We start from the raw sequence: 19351 nt of genomic DNA on the forward strand, positions 1-19351 counted from the left end.
GAAACTTCGCATCCTTAAAATTTGTACTTGCTTACAGTTAATGATTCTTTCATTCATTGATAAATATTAGAAAATATATTATTAAATTAACCTTTTAATGTTAACTTTAATTATTTTGACATGTAGGTACGTTTGTCAAAAGAAAATGATTCTTCTTGGAAGCCCACCTTCATTGTGAAGCCAGATGGAGGATCCCAAGGTGATGGAATCTACCTCATTAAGGATTCTAGTGATATCCGAATGTTGGCCAACCTCCACAGCAAGCCGTCAGTGGTACAAGAATACATCAGCAAGCCATTTCTGATTGACAGATTGAAATTTGACATTCGATTGTATGTCTTGCTCAAATCAATAGATCCTTTGGAGATCTACATAGCCAAAGACGGACTGTCTAGGTTCTGTACAGAACCATATCAGGAGCCTAACAGCAAAAATTTTCATCGTGTATTTATGCATTTAACAAACTACTCTCTGAATGTCCATAGTGGAAATTTTGTCCATTCAGACAATGTAAACACAGGAAGTAAAAGGACTTTTTCAAGTATTCTAGCCAAGCTCTCTCTCAGGGGCTACGATGTGAAGAAAATATGGTCAGATATTATTACATTAGTAATCAGGGCTATTATTGCACTGATTCCTGAATTAAAAGTTTATCATCAAATATATATTCCTCCAGGGAAGCCTGGACCTACTTGTTTCCAGGTAAGTATAATCTATTGCACATTCTAATAATACTACACTTAAATGACAAAATATTTTTGTTTAAGCTAATATGTTTACTTCCATGTCATAGTCTATTTTTAAATTTCTTTCCCTACTGCCTGATATCGTCAACAACTTTATAGTTCAATTTGAGTGCAGAGGAATCTCTTACCTGAAGGTCCAACAAGTTATGAGGCTCTATGCTAATCAGTGACATTTGCATTTGCTGGGTAGTGACAGAGTCCATGTTGAGAGACAGTTGATATTTGAAGGCACTCCTTTTCATTGAAATATTTCCCCACATTTGAAGAATCAATTGCAGTCTTTCCGTCCAAATGTGGAAAATGGACAGCTGACCTTCAGCCAGGCAAAAAAATTTTAAAATTTGTGTTCAACATAACACAAGCAAACAAAATTAGTTACCCATCCAATGGCAGCTCACCAGACAGCCATCATCTATCAATGCAATCACTATCGCACTTTCGTTAGAAATCTCAATAAGGGATCAAGGGAGCTTTCTATGATTGCCCAACGAAATCTGCCTTTTATATAATTAAGGCAGAAGGAAATTTGATAGCCTAAGAAAACTGCACCATTTGAGTAGTTGGCAGTGTTACTACTCCCTGATCTTGAACATTTTTCATGCAGGATCCAGATGACTGAAATTATCCCTGTAACAATTCCATTGATATTGCTGTCAAAGAGGATTTACTCAACAATAACTGCTGACTTTTGCTCAATTTACATTTCACCAGGAACACTTGGCTCCAGACCTCATTACAGCCTTAGTCCATGTGTACTAAAAAGCTGCATTTCCAGAGGTGAGGTGTAAGCTATTGCACTTGATATCAAGGCAGCATTTATCCAAGTATGGCGTTAGGTAGCCTTGGTTTGTAAAGCAAATCAATGGACAGCAAAGGAGAAACACTCCAATGGCTGGAGTCATACCTCACACAATGAGAGGTGGATGTTGTTGGAGATCATTCATGTCAGTGTCATTGCATCTTTGTCGTTCCTCTGCATACTGCCCAGTCATTTTCAGTTGCTTCATCTGTCACCTAACTTCCACCATGTCAGAAGTAGGAGTGCTTGCTAATGATTGTGCAATATTCAAATTGGCAAACATAGACAGCATTTAGGCATAGGCTGATAAATGGCAAGTAATATTTACATCACACACTTGCGAGGCAATAACCATCTCCAGTGAGAGAGTAGCTAACAACATACCATTGACATTAAATGGTATTACCATTACCCACCCTCCCACTAACAACATCCTTGGGTATCTCCATTGACTGGACCAGCCACATATATATTGTGGTTACAAATGTGTATCCAAACCTAAGAATCTTGCAGTAACCAAAGTACCGCCTGATCTCCCAAGCATTTCCACCATCTAGAAGGCACAAGTCAGGAATGTGATGGAATATCTGTCATATGCCTGGATGTGTCTCCAACGATATTCAAGAAACTCAAAACCATTCAGGACAAAGGAGCCCACTGGACTGGCATCTGATCCACTACTCTACCATCCACTCACTCCACCATGAGCACACTAGATGCAATTAGAACTATATGTTTAATTAGGTTTGTTACTTGCTATTTATTAATGACATTATGAAATTTAGCATTATCATTTTTATTAAGCTTGTATATATATTTAAATTGCAACTTTCCAAACCATTTTTGAAGATGATCAAGTTGAGTCTTGTATGCCAGTTCCTTCTATATCGCAACTTGGCCTGTCTCCCCTCTTATCTTTTGAAAGTTGGAACTGTTCTAATCTATCTTTGTTTCTTTGAACTAGCTTTTTCTCTTTAAATTGGGATTTTTTTTTCATCTTATTAGAGTCACTACTCCCCCACATTGAGCTATAAGCTGATACTGAGGGTGATGGTTGAGATGATTTATTGAAATGTAGTAACTGTTGCTTATTGAACAAGTTTTGTTTACACAGATTTTAGGATTTGATATTCTCCTCATGAAAAACATGAAGCCTGTTTTATTGGAAGTGAATGCTAATCCCAGCATGAGAATAGAACATGAACAGGAGGTAAGGGGCCTTGAGCTAATCAGTGCATTGTAAAATGTTTGCTTTAAAATATCAAAGGAAGATATTGAAACAGCTGGCACGTACTATTTCAATAGTTGTGTTATCCCATAAAATGAAAGTTCAGATTATCTTTAGGCAAGATTTAAATTAATTGTGATTTCATAACAATGACAAATGCAGAGAGTTGGCTAGCTAGTTTATTTAAAAGTTAACTGTGATTAGTTTTTCTTGTGGAATCAGGGAATGTAGCAGTTTTAAATTACAAACTTGAGTGACTCAATGAAAATTTCCTCTGACATAGTACTTTTGCACATCATAGTCACATGGTGCTGCATTAGTATAAGCTTTTTTTCAGTCATGCACTTATTAAATTTCATTTTTTGCCGCTGGAAGCGTGGCGACAGTTGCAGGCTGCCAATAAAGATATCTTATTATCTTAGATGGTTGGGCAAAATGGCCTCTTTCATCTAAACCTGTTTTCCGAGCAACCTTGCACAACATTTGAAAAGGTTGTTTAGCTTGTTGATTTGGATTGCTTTAAAGATAGCATTTTGACAGTTTGAGTCTATGCTGTATTGCAAGATGAATCAATTTGGGGAGTGGGACCTGAATATACTTGCCTTATTTATCATGAACTACTTTCCTCAGCACAGGTTGCCAAATTTGCAAATTTTCTTTAAACCTTAATTATGATGAAGTTGCTTATGTATTGCTCACTGTAATTAATTTAATATAGCAATGTAAATTACCTAGTTAGAAGGAAAATGAGAAACACATGAATGAGAGTGAAATAGCTCATTGTAAAGTTGAAAGATTCCAAGGCATGAAGTTCAACATGTCCAGTCAATGTAAAACACCCAATGAAAGGTGTTGAACCGCATATCCAAACCAGTGGGAAGAAAGTCATGAAAAAAAAGATGTGTAATGATCTGATGGAATCATATCTTAGGTAATTTCCAGCATTGGTCATTATGAGATAGAAAATTATGAATGTTGACAGTAGTGCATAGATGAACCCTTCGACATTTTAAGGTGACCTTCCGGAGGTGTGAAGAGACAAGCTAAATATAAAATCACCTGTTCAAATTAAAGAAAGACACATTTTAGAAACAATGACACAACATTTATTTTTGCACATAACAGCACCTAAAATTAACCCTGGATGTAATAGAAGCAAACTCAGTGATTACTTGGTGACTAAGTGAATGCTACAGTGAAGAGACTGCAGGATTTTTTGGAAAGAGTTCACCAACTTGTGCCAAGTGTTTTTCTTCATCTGTACTTGTGACATAGACTGTTAATGTTTGTTATTTTTTCTTTTTTTTTCATTCATTAGAGCCCTTGGTAGATTACTTGAACACTTTTTGATTATTGGAGGTGGATATATTTTTACAGAATAGAAATGAAAAGTTGCTTGTAGTTGTTTTGATGCTAATGTAGAATATTCAAAAGTAAGGGTGTGTGCTGATTCAGAAAAATTCAAAGTAAAAAAATGTTTTGTTTTTCAGACTTTCCTCTGTCCTACCAGGTTTTGAGGGTTATAGAGCTGTAGAGCAATACAGCATGGATACAGGTCCTTCGACCCAACCAGTCCATGCTGACCACTGAGTCCACCCAGCTAGTCCCAATTTCCTGCATCAGCCCATATCTCTCTCAGCCCCACCCCTCCATGTAACTATCCAAGTGCTTCTTAAATGATACTATTGTACTTGCCTCAATCACTTCCTCTGGCAGCTCATTGCATATACTCACCACCCTCTGCCCCTCAGGCCCCTTTTAAACCCCTCTCACCCTAAACCTATGCCCCCTAGTTTTGGACTCCCCTACCCTGGGGAAAAGACTGTTACCATCCACCTTATTTATCTATGCCTCTCATAATTTTAAGCATTGCTATAAGGTCGCTCCTCATTCTCCGATGTTCCAAAGAATAAAGACCTAACTTGGCCAACCTCTCCCCATAACTCAGGCCCTCTAGTCCTGGCAACATCCTCGTAAATCTTTTCTACACTCTTTCCAGTTTAACCACATCTTTCCTATAACAGGGTGACCAAATCTGTACACAGTATTCCAAGTGCAGCCTCATCAATAACTTGTATAACTGCAGCATAATGTCCCAACTGGTTGAGCTGGTTTACTTCCTATTTATCAATAGATATGAATCTTCAGAAGTAATTTACATTTTGTGAATTAAAATATGTGCCTGCATATATCAAAATTACAACACCCAAGGTTTCAAAATTACAATAGCTTGGGGATCCAGTGGAATGCAATTAGAAATATTATTTTTTCTAGATCAGTATAACTGTTACATTTTCCAAAATACATTCATTGTTATTACAATAGAAATATATATAAATCAAATTGCACTTCATAAATAAAATATTATAAAGTACTGGAAATGTCACAACACTAATAAATCTGGGTAAAAAGATGGGTATACATTTTTTAAAATTATTGCCACATAAATCTGTAATTTCATGAACGCTAATGACAGTACCAAAAAAAATGAATAAAGCTCATATACCCTCAAAATTACTCTCATTACTTGTTGCTTTAATAAATGCACAATAAAAAAAAGACTAAAACACCGATTTGTCAGCTTGCAACTTCTGGCATTCCATGTTGATTTTAGTGCTGAAAGAATAGTATTTCCTCTTTAGGCCAAGGTCTCATATAATTTATCTCCCTTGGTTTGTTAGATTTTGATGCACCCTTCATGTCCTAGATTAATATAATGTAACATGATGAGTAGAAATTTTTATTGGCAGCAGTGTAGGATTGAAATGCCATTATCAATAATCTTGTTGAATATGTGAGTACAAAACAACAGCAGGAGTCATTTCATCCATTCGTAATTCTAGTCATATTCAACAATACTCTTATTTGTGTCCTTGTGGTTTGAGGAATTGAATGATCTTTCAGTTTACTCTTTCCTCCTCACAGCAAGCATCATGGATCCTTGCTCATTATTCTTCTCTTTCATGTCTTGAAAGAGAGGATGATTCTCTAGGCAGAAGGTAGAGAAGTTTCCTATTATGAGTATTGGATGATAAACAATTACACTATTACTGCATCTGAATGTAAATTAACGTTTTCAAATATTCTATTTTACACTTGGAATGATGATTGGCAATTCATTGGTTTTGGAAATTGCTGTTTGTGTATCAATGTGCTGTCCCAACAGACTATCCTCTATATTTAATAAACCTACGTGTACTTTTATCCAGGTCTCTATAGAAAAATGTCAGCAATGTTCTCTTCATGGGTCAGGAAATAGAGTGTATCCTACGTGCATTTGTCTGATCTAACCTGAATACAGCTGTATGTCTGTGTTCAGGTCATCATTCCTGATCTAGTGTTCTCAAAGCACACTTGACAATCTATGCCCAGGAGTAGGAGCAGGATGTCCACTGCTGCTGCAGGCTTGAGCATAAATATGCCTGGCAGCTTTGTAGCAACTTCAAAGCAACCAGACAGAATTAGATCCCAAAGGTCTTAGCTTGCTCTGTGAAGATAGGATAATGTAGGAGGCACCATTAGTGGTACAGCCCAGGAATATTAATGTCAACCTCACCGAAATAGCCTTAAATTGCTGCCTTTGCTTGTTCCAGGTAGAAAGATAGTTCCGTTTCAGAGGTACCTATTTGTACAATGAAGTTGGTTATTATCATTTGACACTGTTTTCATTTTTCACCTTTTTGTTCAATTGAGGGTAGAGTAGAGAAAAATCTACTCTAATATTTAATAGAATGACTTGTAAACATAATTCGTTCTGGCATATGAATTAAAATATAACAAAAATATGGTATACAAAATTACTTAAATGTTAGGCATAAACAGAAAATGAAAGATTAATTTTAAATTAAATATTTTCAGTTGTTCACTAAGTGGAACTTTTATTATTACTAAACCTTTATTATTATTTATTTTCCTTTAGTTCATATTAATATTAATCATTATTAAAATTTTCCACATGATGATCCTAACATTTTTTAAGTAGAATCAAGAATGTTTACTTTTCATGTTTTGTCGAAAGCAAATGATAACTGCAGTACCCTGCACATAAAAATATTCAGTTTTAACACATGCCCTGTTGCTATGGAATCCATTGCAAAGATTGTGAAACTGCAGACAAGACTCCTGTCTACAAGTGCAGAAAATAGTAAGCATCATATAAAGTGTGGCATATAATTATTAAATAGAGGCATTATTCAGATAACTCATCACTTCCTATCACAGATCCCTTTTACCTGTTTTGTTTCACTTTGCTTCATATTTAACTAGAACAGAGGGTTGCATGATCAAGGATGCCAAGCGATACTCTTGGAATATTTTTGTCCACAGTTAGCTTAATCAAATGAATGTGGTAGAATGTTACAGTGTACATACGTTCAAGCCAGTGAGTGGTAGAGTACTATCAATTGTTTACTTCTGGTTTTGTTGATTGGGATTTCATAGAATCATAGAATGGTTATAGCATGGAAAGAGGCCATTTGGCCCATTATGTCCTTGCCTACTCTATATCAGAGCAACTCCCTAATTCCACCCACCAGTGCTTTCCTCGAGGCCATGCAAATTTTTCTCAGCTATGTATTCCTTCTTGTAGGTCACAATGGAACCTGCCTCCACCAGATTCCAATCACATGTTGTTAGAAAACATTTTCCTCATGTTGCTCTTAATTCTCTTCCCCTTTGTTTTATACCTGCCAAATCTAGTCCTTGCCCCTCCATCAAGGGGAAGTAATTTGTTTGGAGGAATGGGTTAATCAAAAATATCTGCAGAAAAATTTGTGGTGCCCATGCCTTTAGGGTTGGTTAAAAATTTATTTGGCCAAAGTAGAGCCTGGAATGAAGTCTATTACTCCAGTATCTATATTGTACATTCTTAATCTTCAAGGTATATTTGAAGGACCAAACTAAACCTGTATCCAAGCTTCCATAAAAATATAATTGTTTTATTCTCAAGCCATTACCAATAAGCAATGTCAAAATAATAAAATTATCAAACAGCAAGTTGAGATTTGAGAAGGAAGCTGTGGGAATGTGGTTTGAACAATACCAGTAGAATATTTTAAGTATGCACTAGAATATATTGTGAAACATGTATAATTCCAAGCTGAACAGGAGGGACATACTATGGTTTAATCTTGCCTGCTAATAGAGGAGGACAAAGCGGCACGAACATGTAATGGAGAATGATGTTTCACCCCTCCGTCCCTCCATAAAAACAGACTGAATTTATTATTGCAATTTGTAAAATTATTGTTTTGTAATCCACAAAATTGGAGCTTTCAAAAGCTGATTTGGTGACCTTATTATTTAGTCTGGCTATCCTTTAATTTTACCTACTTAATACATACTTCAATATGGAGAGATCAAAAAATATTGGTGAAAGTGCTAATTTTGAAATTTTACTTAAGAGATTGCACTAGAGCTGTTGCTTATCTGATAAATACTTTTCTCATATGTGATGTGAGAAAAACAGCACAAAACATTTAAGAGATTTGTAATGTCATGTGAGATTTACAAATTCTTGCAGTGTGCAAAATAAAGTGTTGTTTATTTCACAGATTTCTCCAGGAGTGTTTGAATATGTTCCCAGTCCTGTGGATGAAGAAATTAAAGTGGCCATCATTAGAGATACACTTCGTTTGGTAGATCCAACATTTAAAAAAAACAACTACTATCAGTAAGTGTATAGATTTATCTCAGATTTCCATTTTTCTCAACATAGGTTCCTGCATCTTTATCGGCACTTAAGTCTGTGAAACAGATTTTTCCTTCCTTCAAAGCTAATTTAAATTTATTGTCAGCAAGTGTCAGCCTATCCTACACATTTATTGTGAAGTATTTACCTGAGGTTTATCCAAGAGCTAGTACAGCCCATACTAGTAGGTTGAAGAGACAGACAGCATTGCTCCTCAACTGCAATTAATAAATCAAATAACTGAATTATTACCACTGAAGTCCTGTAATCTGTGTATTGACGAAAAGCATAGGTTCTTAACTGCAGTCATGGGCATTGTGTTGTGACCTTGGGTTCTAGTAAACAGATATCAAAAGAATTAGCCTATTTATATAGATCCAGTTGTTAAAGATGATTAAGTCAATATTGATACATTCTATTACATTCCCTAATTTTAGTTTTTAACTATATATGAAGATTATGTACTAAGGTTCCTAGCATTCCTAAATTACACTACATGCCAACTATAAGGCATTAGGGATCTGAGGCATGTTGACAAACTGGAACTAAATTGGCTTGGTGATAAGAGGCAGAAGGTAGTGATGGATGGTTGTTTTTCTGATTAGGAGTCTGAAACAAGTGGTGTACCGCAGGGATTGGTGCTGGAGCCATTGTTTGTAATACATAGATATCTATATCTATATATCTATATATATCTGTATATCTATCTATCTATATCTATATATATCTATATATATCTATATATCTATATATATATATATATATATATATATACACATACATATACATATACATATGACTTGGATGAAAATGTAGATGGTATGTAGTAAGTTAGCAGACTACACGAAAATTGGTGGAGTCATAGATAGTGAATACGGTTGTCTAATAATAAAGAAGGACAGCTGGAAAGTTAGGTGGACCGCTGGCAGATGGAATTTAATTCAGATAAGTGTGAGGTAATGCACTTTGGGAAGTCAAATTCTGGTAGGACATATAGAGTAAATGGTGTGGACCTTAGTAATTTCAATGTAGGGAGAAACCTTGGGGTGCAAGTTCATAGCTCCCTGAAAGTGGCAACACAGGTGGATCGGGTCCTGAAAAAGGCATTTGGGTATGCGTGCCTTCATTCACCGAGGCACTTTAAGTATAAGGGTTGGGATGTTATGTTGTAGCTATACAAAACGTTGGTTAGACCACACTTAGAATATTGTGTGCAGTTCTGGTCACCATACTACAGGAAGGATCTGGTAGGAACAGAAAGAGTGCAGAAGAAATTCACCAGGATGTTGCATGGAATGGAGAGCTGCAGTTATTCGGTAGTCTGGGTTTATTCTCGCTGGAACATAGGAGGCTGAGGGGTGACCTGATAGAAATTTATATACTTATGAGGGGCATAGATAGGATAGATATTTTGAATCTTTTTCCTAGGATAGGGGAGTCTAGAACTAGAGGGGATAAGTTTAAGGTGAGGGGGGTGATCTGTGAGGTAAGTTTTTCTCATAGAGGGTGGGGAATATCTGGACTGAGCTGCCAGAGGAGGCGGTGGAGGCAGATATAATTACAACATTTAAAAGGTGTTTGGACAGGTCCTTGGGTAGGAAAGGTGTAGAGGGATATGGATCTGATGTGTGCAAATGGGATTAGAGTTGATAGGGATCACGGTCGACATTGTTGAGGTGGGCCATAAGGGCCTGTTTCTGTGTTGTATAATTTTGTGATTCTATGAAAATGATATATTGAACAAACTTCAATATATGAAGTCTTTTCCAAATATTTACCATGCAGTTGTATTTTATAGTATTTTGTAGCATTTAGTAAATAGTCAACAGTCTGCTGGAAGCCAGTCATAACTAGACCATTCTGGCTCATTTGTTACCAACTATTGACTATTAATAAATACATCCTCACTGTATTAAGGCACCACTATGACCATTTTTAGTCTCTTGTCACCAGCAACAAGCACAAGGAGATTGATTCAGGGAATATGTTTCCTGAGGATCTGGAGTGAATTTATGAAGAGCCAAGGCATCTGATATAAAAAAAACATCTTGTTAATCTGTGAATACTTTTGGTATTTTAATGCCATATCTGACTTGCTGTAAGCTGCATCATATTGAAAGTTAAACAAATTTAGAATATTTTGATTACTCTTTTTAAGCATTTCTCCTTGAACATATTGTTTACAGGAGTAAACCCTGTGTACCAGTGAAACTGCTCTGCCATTCAGTATGATCTATCCCTCATCTATTTTCCTGCCCAGTATCCTATGATCAGATTTTTTTTGTTGTCCAAGATCTATAAACTTCTGCTTTGAATACAATGACTACAGCACCATGAGTGGGAGAATTCCAATGATTTACACCTGCATGAAAATTTCTCATCTTGACCTAAACCACCAATTCCTTATCCTAAGATTATGCTCCATTGTACTAGACTCTCCAGCAAGAAGAAACAGTCTCTCAGAATTTCTTATGTTACTCCCTCCCATAATCTTATGCATCATAATTAAATCTAAGCTCCAGTTTGGGCTTGTTATACTCAATTTTACCTTTTAGGATAATACCCTCATACCAAGAATCAATCTGTCAGGAATCTATGGTGCGCTGACTCCAGGACACGTAAGTACAGAAAATAAAACAGCAAATACTTCTAATGATATCTCACCAAAACCATGTACAATTTTGGCAAGGCTTCCTCACTTTTGCTATCCCAACTCCACTTCTTGCACCTCCTTCTCCTCTCCCGTCCAACTAAACTTGCAAGATTAACATACCATTTGCCTCCTTGATAGCTTGTTATAGACATCCTTATTTTCTGCATCTCGTGAACTATCATACCAAGATCCTTCTTTATGGCAACATTTTTGATTTCTTACTGTTCAAAAATATATTATTTCTATTCTTTCAGCCAAAGTTCATACATAATCTTACATTTACATATCCTTTTCCAAATCCTCTGCATCCTCCTCACAGCTCACTTTGGCACCCATCATTGTGCTATCAGCAAAGTTAGATATGTTTCACTCTGTCTTTTCAACTTGTAAATCTTGTTCCATCATTTTCCTTACAAATATGACCACCATGATTGACAAAACAAAACCATGAGTACAATTTTAATCTAAACTAGAAAAGACTAAAAAATACACTGGCAAAAGCACTAGCAAACCTCTCCACAGGGATGTTTGACCCATTCCATTTCAGGTGCAACCCATCCAATTTATACAGATCTGATCTTCCTCAGAAATGGACCCAGTATTCCTGAAATCTAAAGCTGTTCCTCCTGCACCATTCCTTTAGCCACACATTCATCTGATCCAGTCTTCTATTCCTATATCCTCGATTCATGCTAATGGCTGCAAGAAGTGCCTGTCCATTCCTTTCACTATATAGTCTCATACCACTATTGCCCTCGCATTCTTGCTTCTCCTTCCTTGTGCAGCTGACCTTCCCAGGGCTCTATGATCTTGGCTTTAACTGGTTTCTCAGGGATGCATGATAGATTGTCCAACATGGAGAAACAGCTTTAGAGTGAGATGCACTCTGAGGTTTCCCCTACCTACCCACCTTCCTTTCACTAAATGACTTTCCATAAGCTGCAGTCTAACCAGCTCTAAAAGCGTGCTATCAGCATAACTTTCAGCCTTGTGGTGCCTCCAGCTGATAGTCAAGCTCCAAAACCAAGGGCTCATGCTACCCAGACCAGAGGCACCCCCTGAGAATGTCGTCCTTTGTGAAGCTATTGAATGTACTGTCTGAGAGCTCTAAACTTGTCAAGACTTTAAGTTCTATCTGGCATAAGTATCTACAAGTACCCTCACTATAGGGAGATTATACTGTATCAACCTACACTTCGAGGACCTTAGTTTACTTCACTACTTTAGTCTCTACAGGAAGGTCTGGCTGTCAATAATCACTATTTCGAGTGGTGGGTTCCTCCTTCCAACCAAGGAGAAGATACTTCCAGCTAACAAAGCAGTTGAAACACAGTTTATTTTAAGTGAGATATGTTTAATTCTAATAAGTAATTCTTAACAACGACTTGTAACTTACAAAGGATTTCCAAACACAAATACAATTCTTACAAGCTAAAAAGTCATACCAGCAAGTTACAAACGAACAAGTCGTCTGTCGCAAAATCCAAAGGCTGAGGATTGAATTCTAGGTCTTCTTTCTGTAACCCCTTCTCTCTGTCATTTCCCCCCTACCTGGACTGCTTTCTAACATTTATCCTGTTTTTCTCACTTAGTTGACATCATTGGCATGTGATGTTTTTTCAACCACAGTTCCAGGCCAGGTGACTGGAGTGTTTAATTAAGTAAATGTGGTCCCAATGTTCTCTTGTTTATGTTAAGAAGCTGAGCAGGGAATATTGGTTAGAAGTTTAACTTAGCAAACAACAAACATCTTGAGCCTTGGACAATTTCTGCTGTTCTTGCAAAAGGGATTTTAGCTTAATGAGCAACCACTTCTTGACCTTTGTACAGGTCATGCTGCTGTGCTAAAAAGCTGAGGTTAGCAATAAGCCTTTTTGGGGCCTGGAAAGTGAATATCCATCACACCTTGAGATTGTAAGTGTCTTGGAATTTCCATACACTGCAAGCCATTACAACGCACAGGACTGAGCTCTCCTGCCATATTTTATATTTATATAGGGTCCTTAAAATGTAATCCAGTCTCTGTCCTAACACTTAAGTGAACTATTAAAAAAGTGAAAATATTCTCCAGTGACTGTCAGCAATGTCACACTAGCTAAGCAAAGGCCAGTGTTAAGAAGATGACATCAAAACCCACTCACTCACTCACCCACCCACCCACTCTCAGAGACTGCTGCACTCCAAGATCTGCATGAGAAAATTGTGCTGTGGTTTCTCTGCCTCACTTTTTACACATTCAAACACTCTAGTCCAGTTAGCTGAAATTAATTGATCTCAATTGAATAAGTCACAATTACATTATATACTTTATTATAGTAACTGAAAAACTGTATTAATATCCATAATTTAAACATAATTTTTCATTGTAAATACATAATAAGTTGTGCTTAATTCTTTGTGTCAGGAAACCTGCACTTAAATTTCTTACAAATTAAAAGGGTTTATTTTAGTCAGATCTATTGCACACAAGAATTGTAAATAATGCAGTCTTGACTATTATTCTAGTGCAGTATTTGGGATACTTTGCATTGAAAGAGTTGTTGCCTTTTAGATAAGAGCTTAAATTAAGATCCTGTCTATCCACACAGGTGGATGTAAAATATCTTGCAGCACCATTCCAGGAAGAGAGTGGGAATTATTCTAGTCCCCTAGCCCACATCTATTCTTCATAAACAGTTATTTATCTTGTTACTGTTTGTGGGATCTTTTGTGCCAATGTGGTAATCTCTAATTACACTTCAAAACTACTTTCTTGACTCTGAAGCAATTGGAATGTTTTGATTGTAAAAGGCAAAATATCTTTTCACCAAAGATAATTTTGGCCGGGAGTTGGAAAGGTGTGTGAGTTCTTAGTTCTCAGATGCCAGATATCTGAAATAAAGACAGAAATTGCTGGAAGCACTGTACAGCTCAGGCAGCTTCTGTAGAAAGAGAGAGTTAAATTTCAGGTTGAAGACCCTTCAATAGAATTGGAAAAGCAAGACAATAAATTAGTTTCAAGTTGCAGAGAGAATTGGGGAAGGATAGATGGCATGAAGAGAACATCTCTGATAGGTTGAGGCTAGAGTTACTATGGTGACATGAAGTTTATGAAACTATCTGATAAATTAATGAGAGTAGTTAGAGAGAGAGAAAACAAACAAAAGGATGTGTAAAAACTGCGAAATGTAGGTCAGAGCTGTTGCAGAGGACCAAAAGGAGAATGCTGGAAATAGCCAACAGATCAAGCAGTGTCTGCAAAATAAGAAAAACTGAGTTAATGTTATAGCTGCATAACCTTACAGTGGAACTGGCCAGTTCTTATACAAATAGAGAAAGCAAGTAAACAGATATTGTTGAATTCACTTCCTGAATTTGGAAGGCTGCGACATGCCCAGAAGGAAGATGACGTTCTGTTTCTCAAGGGTTACGTTGTTTCTTTCGGCCTGGTAGTGCTATACCGGAAATGGTTGAAAGATAGTCTAGCTTGAATATTGTTTCATTCCCTTGCTATTTAAAACATGCCTTGCCATGACTTTGCCTCCTGAAAGCAGGAGAGATTTGGATGGAAAGAACTGAATACAGCAAATATCTTCTGAAAAAATGTTTCCTCATTCCAGCCTCCACCCTAACATTTTTTTTTAAAAACCTTCATGATGTAACTCTACAATATGTATTGCAGGGTTATCAGATATGAAGTCCAGAGAGTAATGTCTTTTAAAAAAAAAGTAGCCTGTCACTATCCTTAGGGCAAACTAAAGTGCTGACTTCCTTAAGGTAAATTGACATGCATTGCAATCTACCCAATGTAACTTTAGTGGCTGAAAGGAAATGTGGGATAAATACTGAAGTGGGATCATAGATTACATCAACCCTATGTCAACCGTCATGAAGTGCTTTGAGAGGTTAGTTTTGGCGTAAATCAGCTCCTACCTTGGAGATGAATTGGATCTGCTTCAATTTGCCTACCACCACAAGAGGTCGACAGCAGATGCAATTTCTCTGGCTCTTCACTCTGCCCTGGACCATCTGGACAACAGGAACACAAACGTCAGGCTACTGTTTATTGACTATAGCACAGCGTTCAACACTATATCTTATCCCAACTTATCATCAACCTTCAAGACCTGGGCCTCTGTATCTCCCTCTGCAACTGGATCCTCAACTTCCTCACCAACAGACCTCAGTGAGGATTGGTAACAACATCTCCTCCTCACTGACCATCAATACAGATGCACCTCAAGGCTGCATGCTTAGCCCCCTGCTCAGCTCCCTATACACACATGACTGTGTGGCTAAGCACAGCTTCAATGCCATACACAAATTCACTGATGACACCACAGTTGTTAGACGAATCACAGGTGGTGATGAGTTAGAGTACGGGAGTGAGAACGGATACCTGGATGAGTGGTGCCGCAACAACAACCTCTTACTCAACATCTTTAAAACTAAAGGACTAATTGTTGACTTCAGGAAGGGGAAGGAGGGAGAACGTGCACCAGTCTCCATTGGTGGATTGCTGGTAGAGAGTGTAAACAGCTTTAAATTCCTGGGCATTAATGTATCAGATGACCTGTCCTTGGTCTAGCACATAGTTGCAATCAAAAGGAAGGCGCACCAGCGTCTCTACTTTCTTAGAAGGTTCAGGAGGTTTGGCACATCACTGACCACTAACAAACTTCTACAGATGTACTGTTGAAAGTATCCTGACTGATTGCATCATGGTCTGGTACAGCAGTTTGAATGCACAGGAATGCATAGTAAGAAGCTGCAGAGAGTAGTGGACTCAGCCCAATACATCATGGGCATATCCCTTCCCACTCTCGAAAGTATCTACATGAGGCACTGCCTCAAGAAGATGACATAAATCATCAAAGACCCCCACCATCTGGGCCATGCCATCTTCTCGCAGCTACCTTCTGGCAAGGGGTACAAAAGCCTGAAGTCCCACACTGCCAGATTCAAGAACAGCTACATCCCTTCAACCATTCAATTCTTGAACTAACCTGCACAACCCTGATCACTATCTCAGTGTACAATGGACTTTTTTTCTGTTCTAATTGTGTTCTTTCTTGTATAATTTATGTTTTTCTTGTGAATGTTGTGTCTCTATTGCTATGTGCCTGTGATGCTGCTGCAAATAAGTTTTTCATTTTACCCATGCATGGATGTGCTTGTGCATATGACAATAAACTCAATTTTGACTTTGTTTTTGACTTTGTAACGTTTTAGATTTCCTCCCTTTGAGATGTGGCTTCCTTGTAGTGCAACATGTTAGACAATTAAACATGGAATTCACACATTATTTATTTTAATGTAGAGACTGCCAGCTAACTGTCTTAATGCTCATTTTGACACCATTTTGACACCAAAAAGAATTTTGCACCATTGTACAATGTGTGATCGTGTGGTGCAGATCTTATAATTTGCTAATATATATTTATATTCAACTGTTATCCCTCCCATCCTTTACAAAATATGTCCTATTTTCAAGTAGCACTCCACATTAATTCAGCTGATATTTTGGTGCAGGACTGAAAAACCAACTACACCCTTAAAGGTGCTATCCTTCAAATGGGAATGGAAACTGAAGTTGAGTTAGATTTGTTCTCTTTGGATTATTATAATAGCATCTCATTATTATTGAAAAACGTTGTCCCCTGATTTCACCAAAATAAATTTACTAGGCATTCGTCCCATTAATTTTACAATCACGCTGTATGCAAAATGCATGTGACAATCACCTATTAGATATAAATGGTATAGGCTTATGTTATCTTCTTTACAATATTTTTATTAAATCCACGGAAAAACTAGAGTACATGCATCAAAAAAGAGGATAAAAATACTACTGAATACATTGTATTAAATCGGGTATTACTTGCTTTCAGGATCTGTTTGTTGGAGGAAACCTTTCTTCGTTCGAACAATTGTCTACCAAGTATAATTTTTCCGATACTTACAAATTAGAGATTTTCTTCGATCTCAACTACATTCCTTTCCTAGGAGTCCTGATAAAAATTTATTAGATGTAATTTTTAATTTGAAGCCTTTTCATGATGGCTCAATATCTAATATTTATGACAGGTTATTAGGAATGAGTAAGGTTCCACTAGATAAAATTAAAAATGCTTGGGAACAAGATTTGCAGATGTCAATCTCTGAGGAAACTAGGCCTACATTATCAAAAGCAATAAGAGATTAGAACATAAGAAATAGGAGCAGAGGTAGAATATTTGGTCCTTTGAAACTACTCCATTACTCATCAAGATTGTGACCAATCTTCTACTTTAACACCATTTTCCACCCTATCATCACGTTCCTTGATACCCTTAACATCCAGAAATCTATTGATCTCTGTTATGAATGAACACTATGACTGAGCCTCCACAGGCCTCCAGGGTAGGGAATTCCAAAGGTTCGCCACCCTCTGAGTGAAGAAATCTTTCCTTATCTCAGTCATTACCCCATATTCTCAATGTACCTTGGTCCTAGATTGCTCAGAAAGACCCTCCCTCAATCTAGCCTATAATGCCATTTAAGAATTTTGTAAGTTATCACTCTTCTTCTAAACTCTCATTCATCTAAACTCCAGAGAACACAGTCCCAGTCGATTCAGTCTCCTCTCACATGGCAAGCCCACTATCCCTGGAACCAATCTAGTGAATCTTTACTGTACAATGGCAAATAGATCCTTTCTTAGGTAAGGAGACCAAAACTGTAGACAATACTCCAGATGTAATTTGACCAAGGTCCAATACAACTGCATGAAGACTTCCTTATTCTTGTAATAAAATACTTTTGTTATAAAGGCTAACATATTGTTTTCTCTCCTAATCACTTGCTAACTCAGTTTGTTGACCTTCCATGACTTGTGCACCAGAACCCCCCCCCCCCACCCCACTCCCTGAACATCAACGCAACCCAGTGTCTCACCATTTAACAAATACTCTGCCTTTTTGTTAAGTTCACCACAGTGGATGCTTTCACATTTTTCCACCTTGTATTCCACCTGCCATGTTCTTAAACTCACTCGTCTTGTTCATACCATCCTAAAGCCTCTTTACATTCACCCCTATTCACGTTCCTGCTAATTTTAATATCAGCAAGCTAGGAAATATGACATTTGGTCCCCTCAGCAAAATAATTGATACAGATTGTGAATAGCTAGAGCCCAAGCGCTTATCCCTGGGGGACCCCACTAGTCACAGCATGCCAACCTGAGAAGGAGCCATTTCATCCCACTGTTTGCCTTCTGTCTAATAACTAATTCTCAATCCTTCCCCAATTCCATGTGCTGTAACCATATTGACCAACCTCCTGTCTAAGCTTTATCAAAGTCCTTCAAAAGTCCAAATACAGCACATTCACTGGTTCCCCCTTGTCTATTCTCTAATCAGAAAGATTTACAGAAGATTAGTTATACACAGTTGTCCTTTTATATATCCCTATTGGCTCTGCTGTATCCTATTATTCTTTTCAAGGTGTTCTGTTACTACATATTTCATTATGAATTTCAGTATTTTCACACTACTGATGTTAGGCTAACAGGTTGGTAGTTTTCTCTGTTTTCTCTTTCCCTCCTTTCCTAAGTGTTCATGACACATTTGTTTCCTCCATTGGAACAATTACAGAACCTATTGAACCCTGGAAGATAATAACAGAGCATGCACTGTCTTTAAAACTACTTCCTTTGAAACTCTGGGATATAGGTCACCAGATCCTTGCAACCCATTAACTTTCAAGCTCAGCAATTTCTCTAGAACTATTTTTTGACTAATCATTAGTTCCTCATTCTCTCTTTACCCTTGATTCTCTAATATCTCCTGTAGGTTTTGTGTGTCTTCTTCCATGAAGATGATTTCAGAGTAATTGTTTTAATTCCTCTGTTACGGACTATTTCCATTTCCTTATTTCCTGTTATAAATTGTCTTTGTAAAGGGCTCGCATTTGCCCCAACCTTTTCCTTTTATTATACTTGTAAAAGCTCTCACAGTCTGTAAGTTTCTGTATTCTGTCTTACCTTTCTTCGTCAATTTCTTGGTCTTCTTTGCCGAGTTCTAAAATGCTCCTCAAACTTACTACTATATCTGCAAGCCACAATGCACCTTTACATTTTATACACATTAAACTGCACCACATTCTAATTAAGTGAAAGGACAGAAGTTGTACACTTTAAAAGACAGTAGAGAAAGAGAACTAAATACGTATAATTTTTATTGTGTTTATAATATTTTTTGAGCATAGGCTATTGGAT

At 37.2% G+C, this 19351-nt stretch overlaps 1 protein-coding gene across 2 annotated transcripts in view; it reads left to right on the forward strand.

Annotated features, from left to right (window-relative positions):
* ttll11 (tubulin tyrosine ligase-like family, member 11) overlaps positions 1-19351 on the forward strand; it is a 125688-nt gene that overhangs the window by 50038 nt on the left and 56299 nt on the right. For both annotated transcript variants that reach the window (XM_052037394.1, XM_052037395.1), the window contains 3 exons: positions 127-702; positions 2660-2755; positions 8326-8444. In XM_052037394.1, coding sequence (XP_051893354.1) covers positions 127-702; positions 2660-2755; positions 8326-8444 — 791 coding nt within the window. The remainder of the gene's footprint in view (positions 1-126; positions 703-2659; positions 2756-8325; positions 8445-19351) is intronic.

Source organism: Pristis pectinata, chromosome 23 (genome assembly GCF_009764475.1).
Source record: "Pristis pectinata isolate sPriPec2 chromosome 23, sPriPec2.1.pri, whole genome shotgun sequence".
NCBI lineage: Eukaryota > Metazoa > Chordata > Chondrichthyes > Rhinopristiformes > Pristidae > Pristis > Pristis pectinata.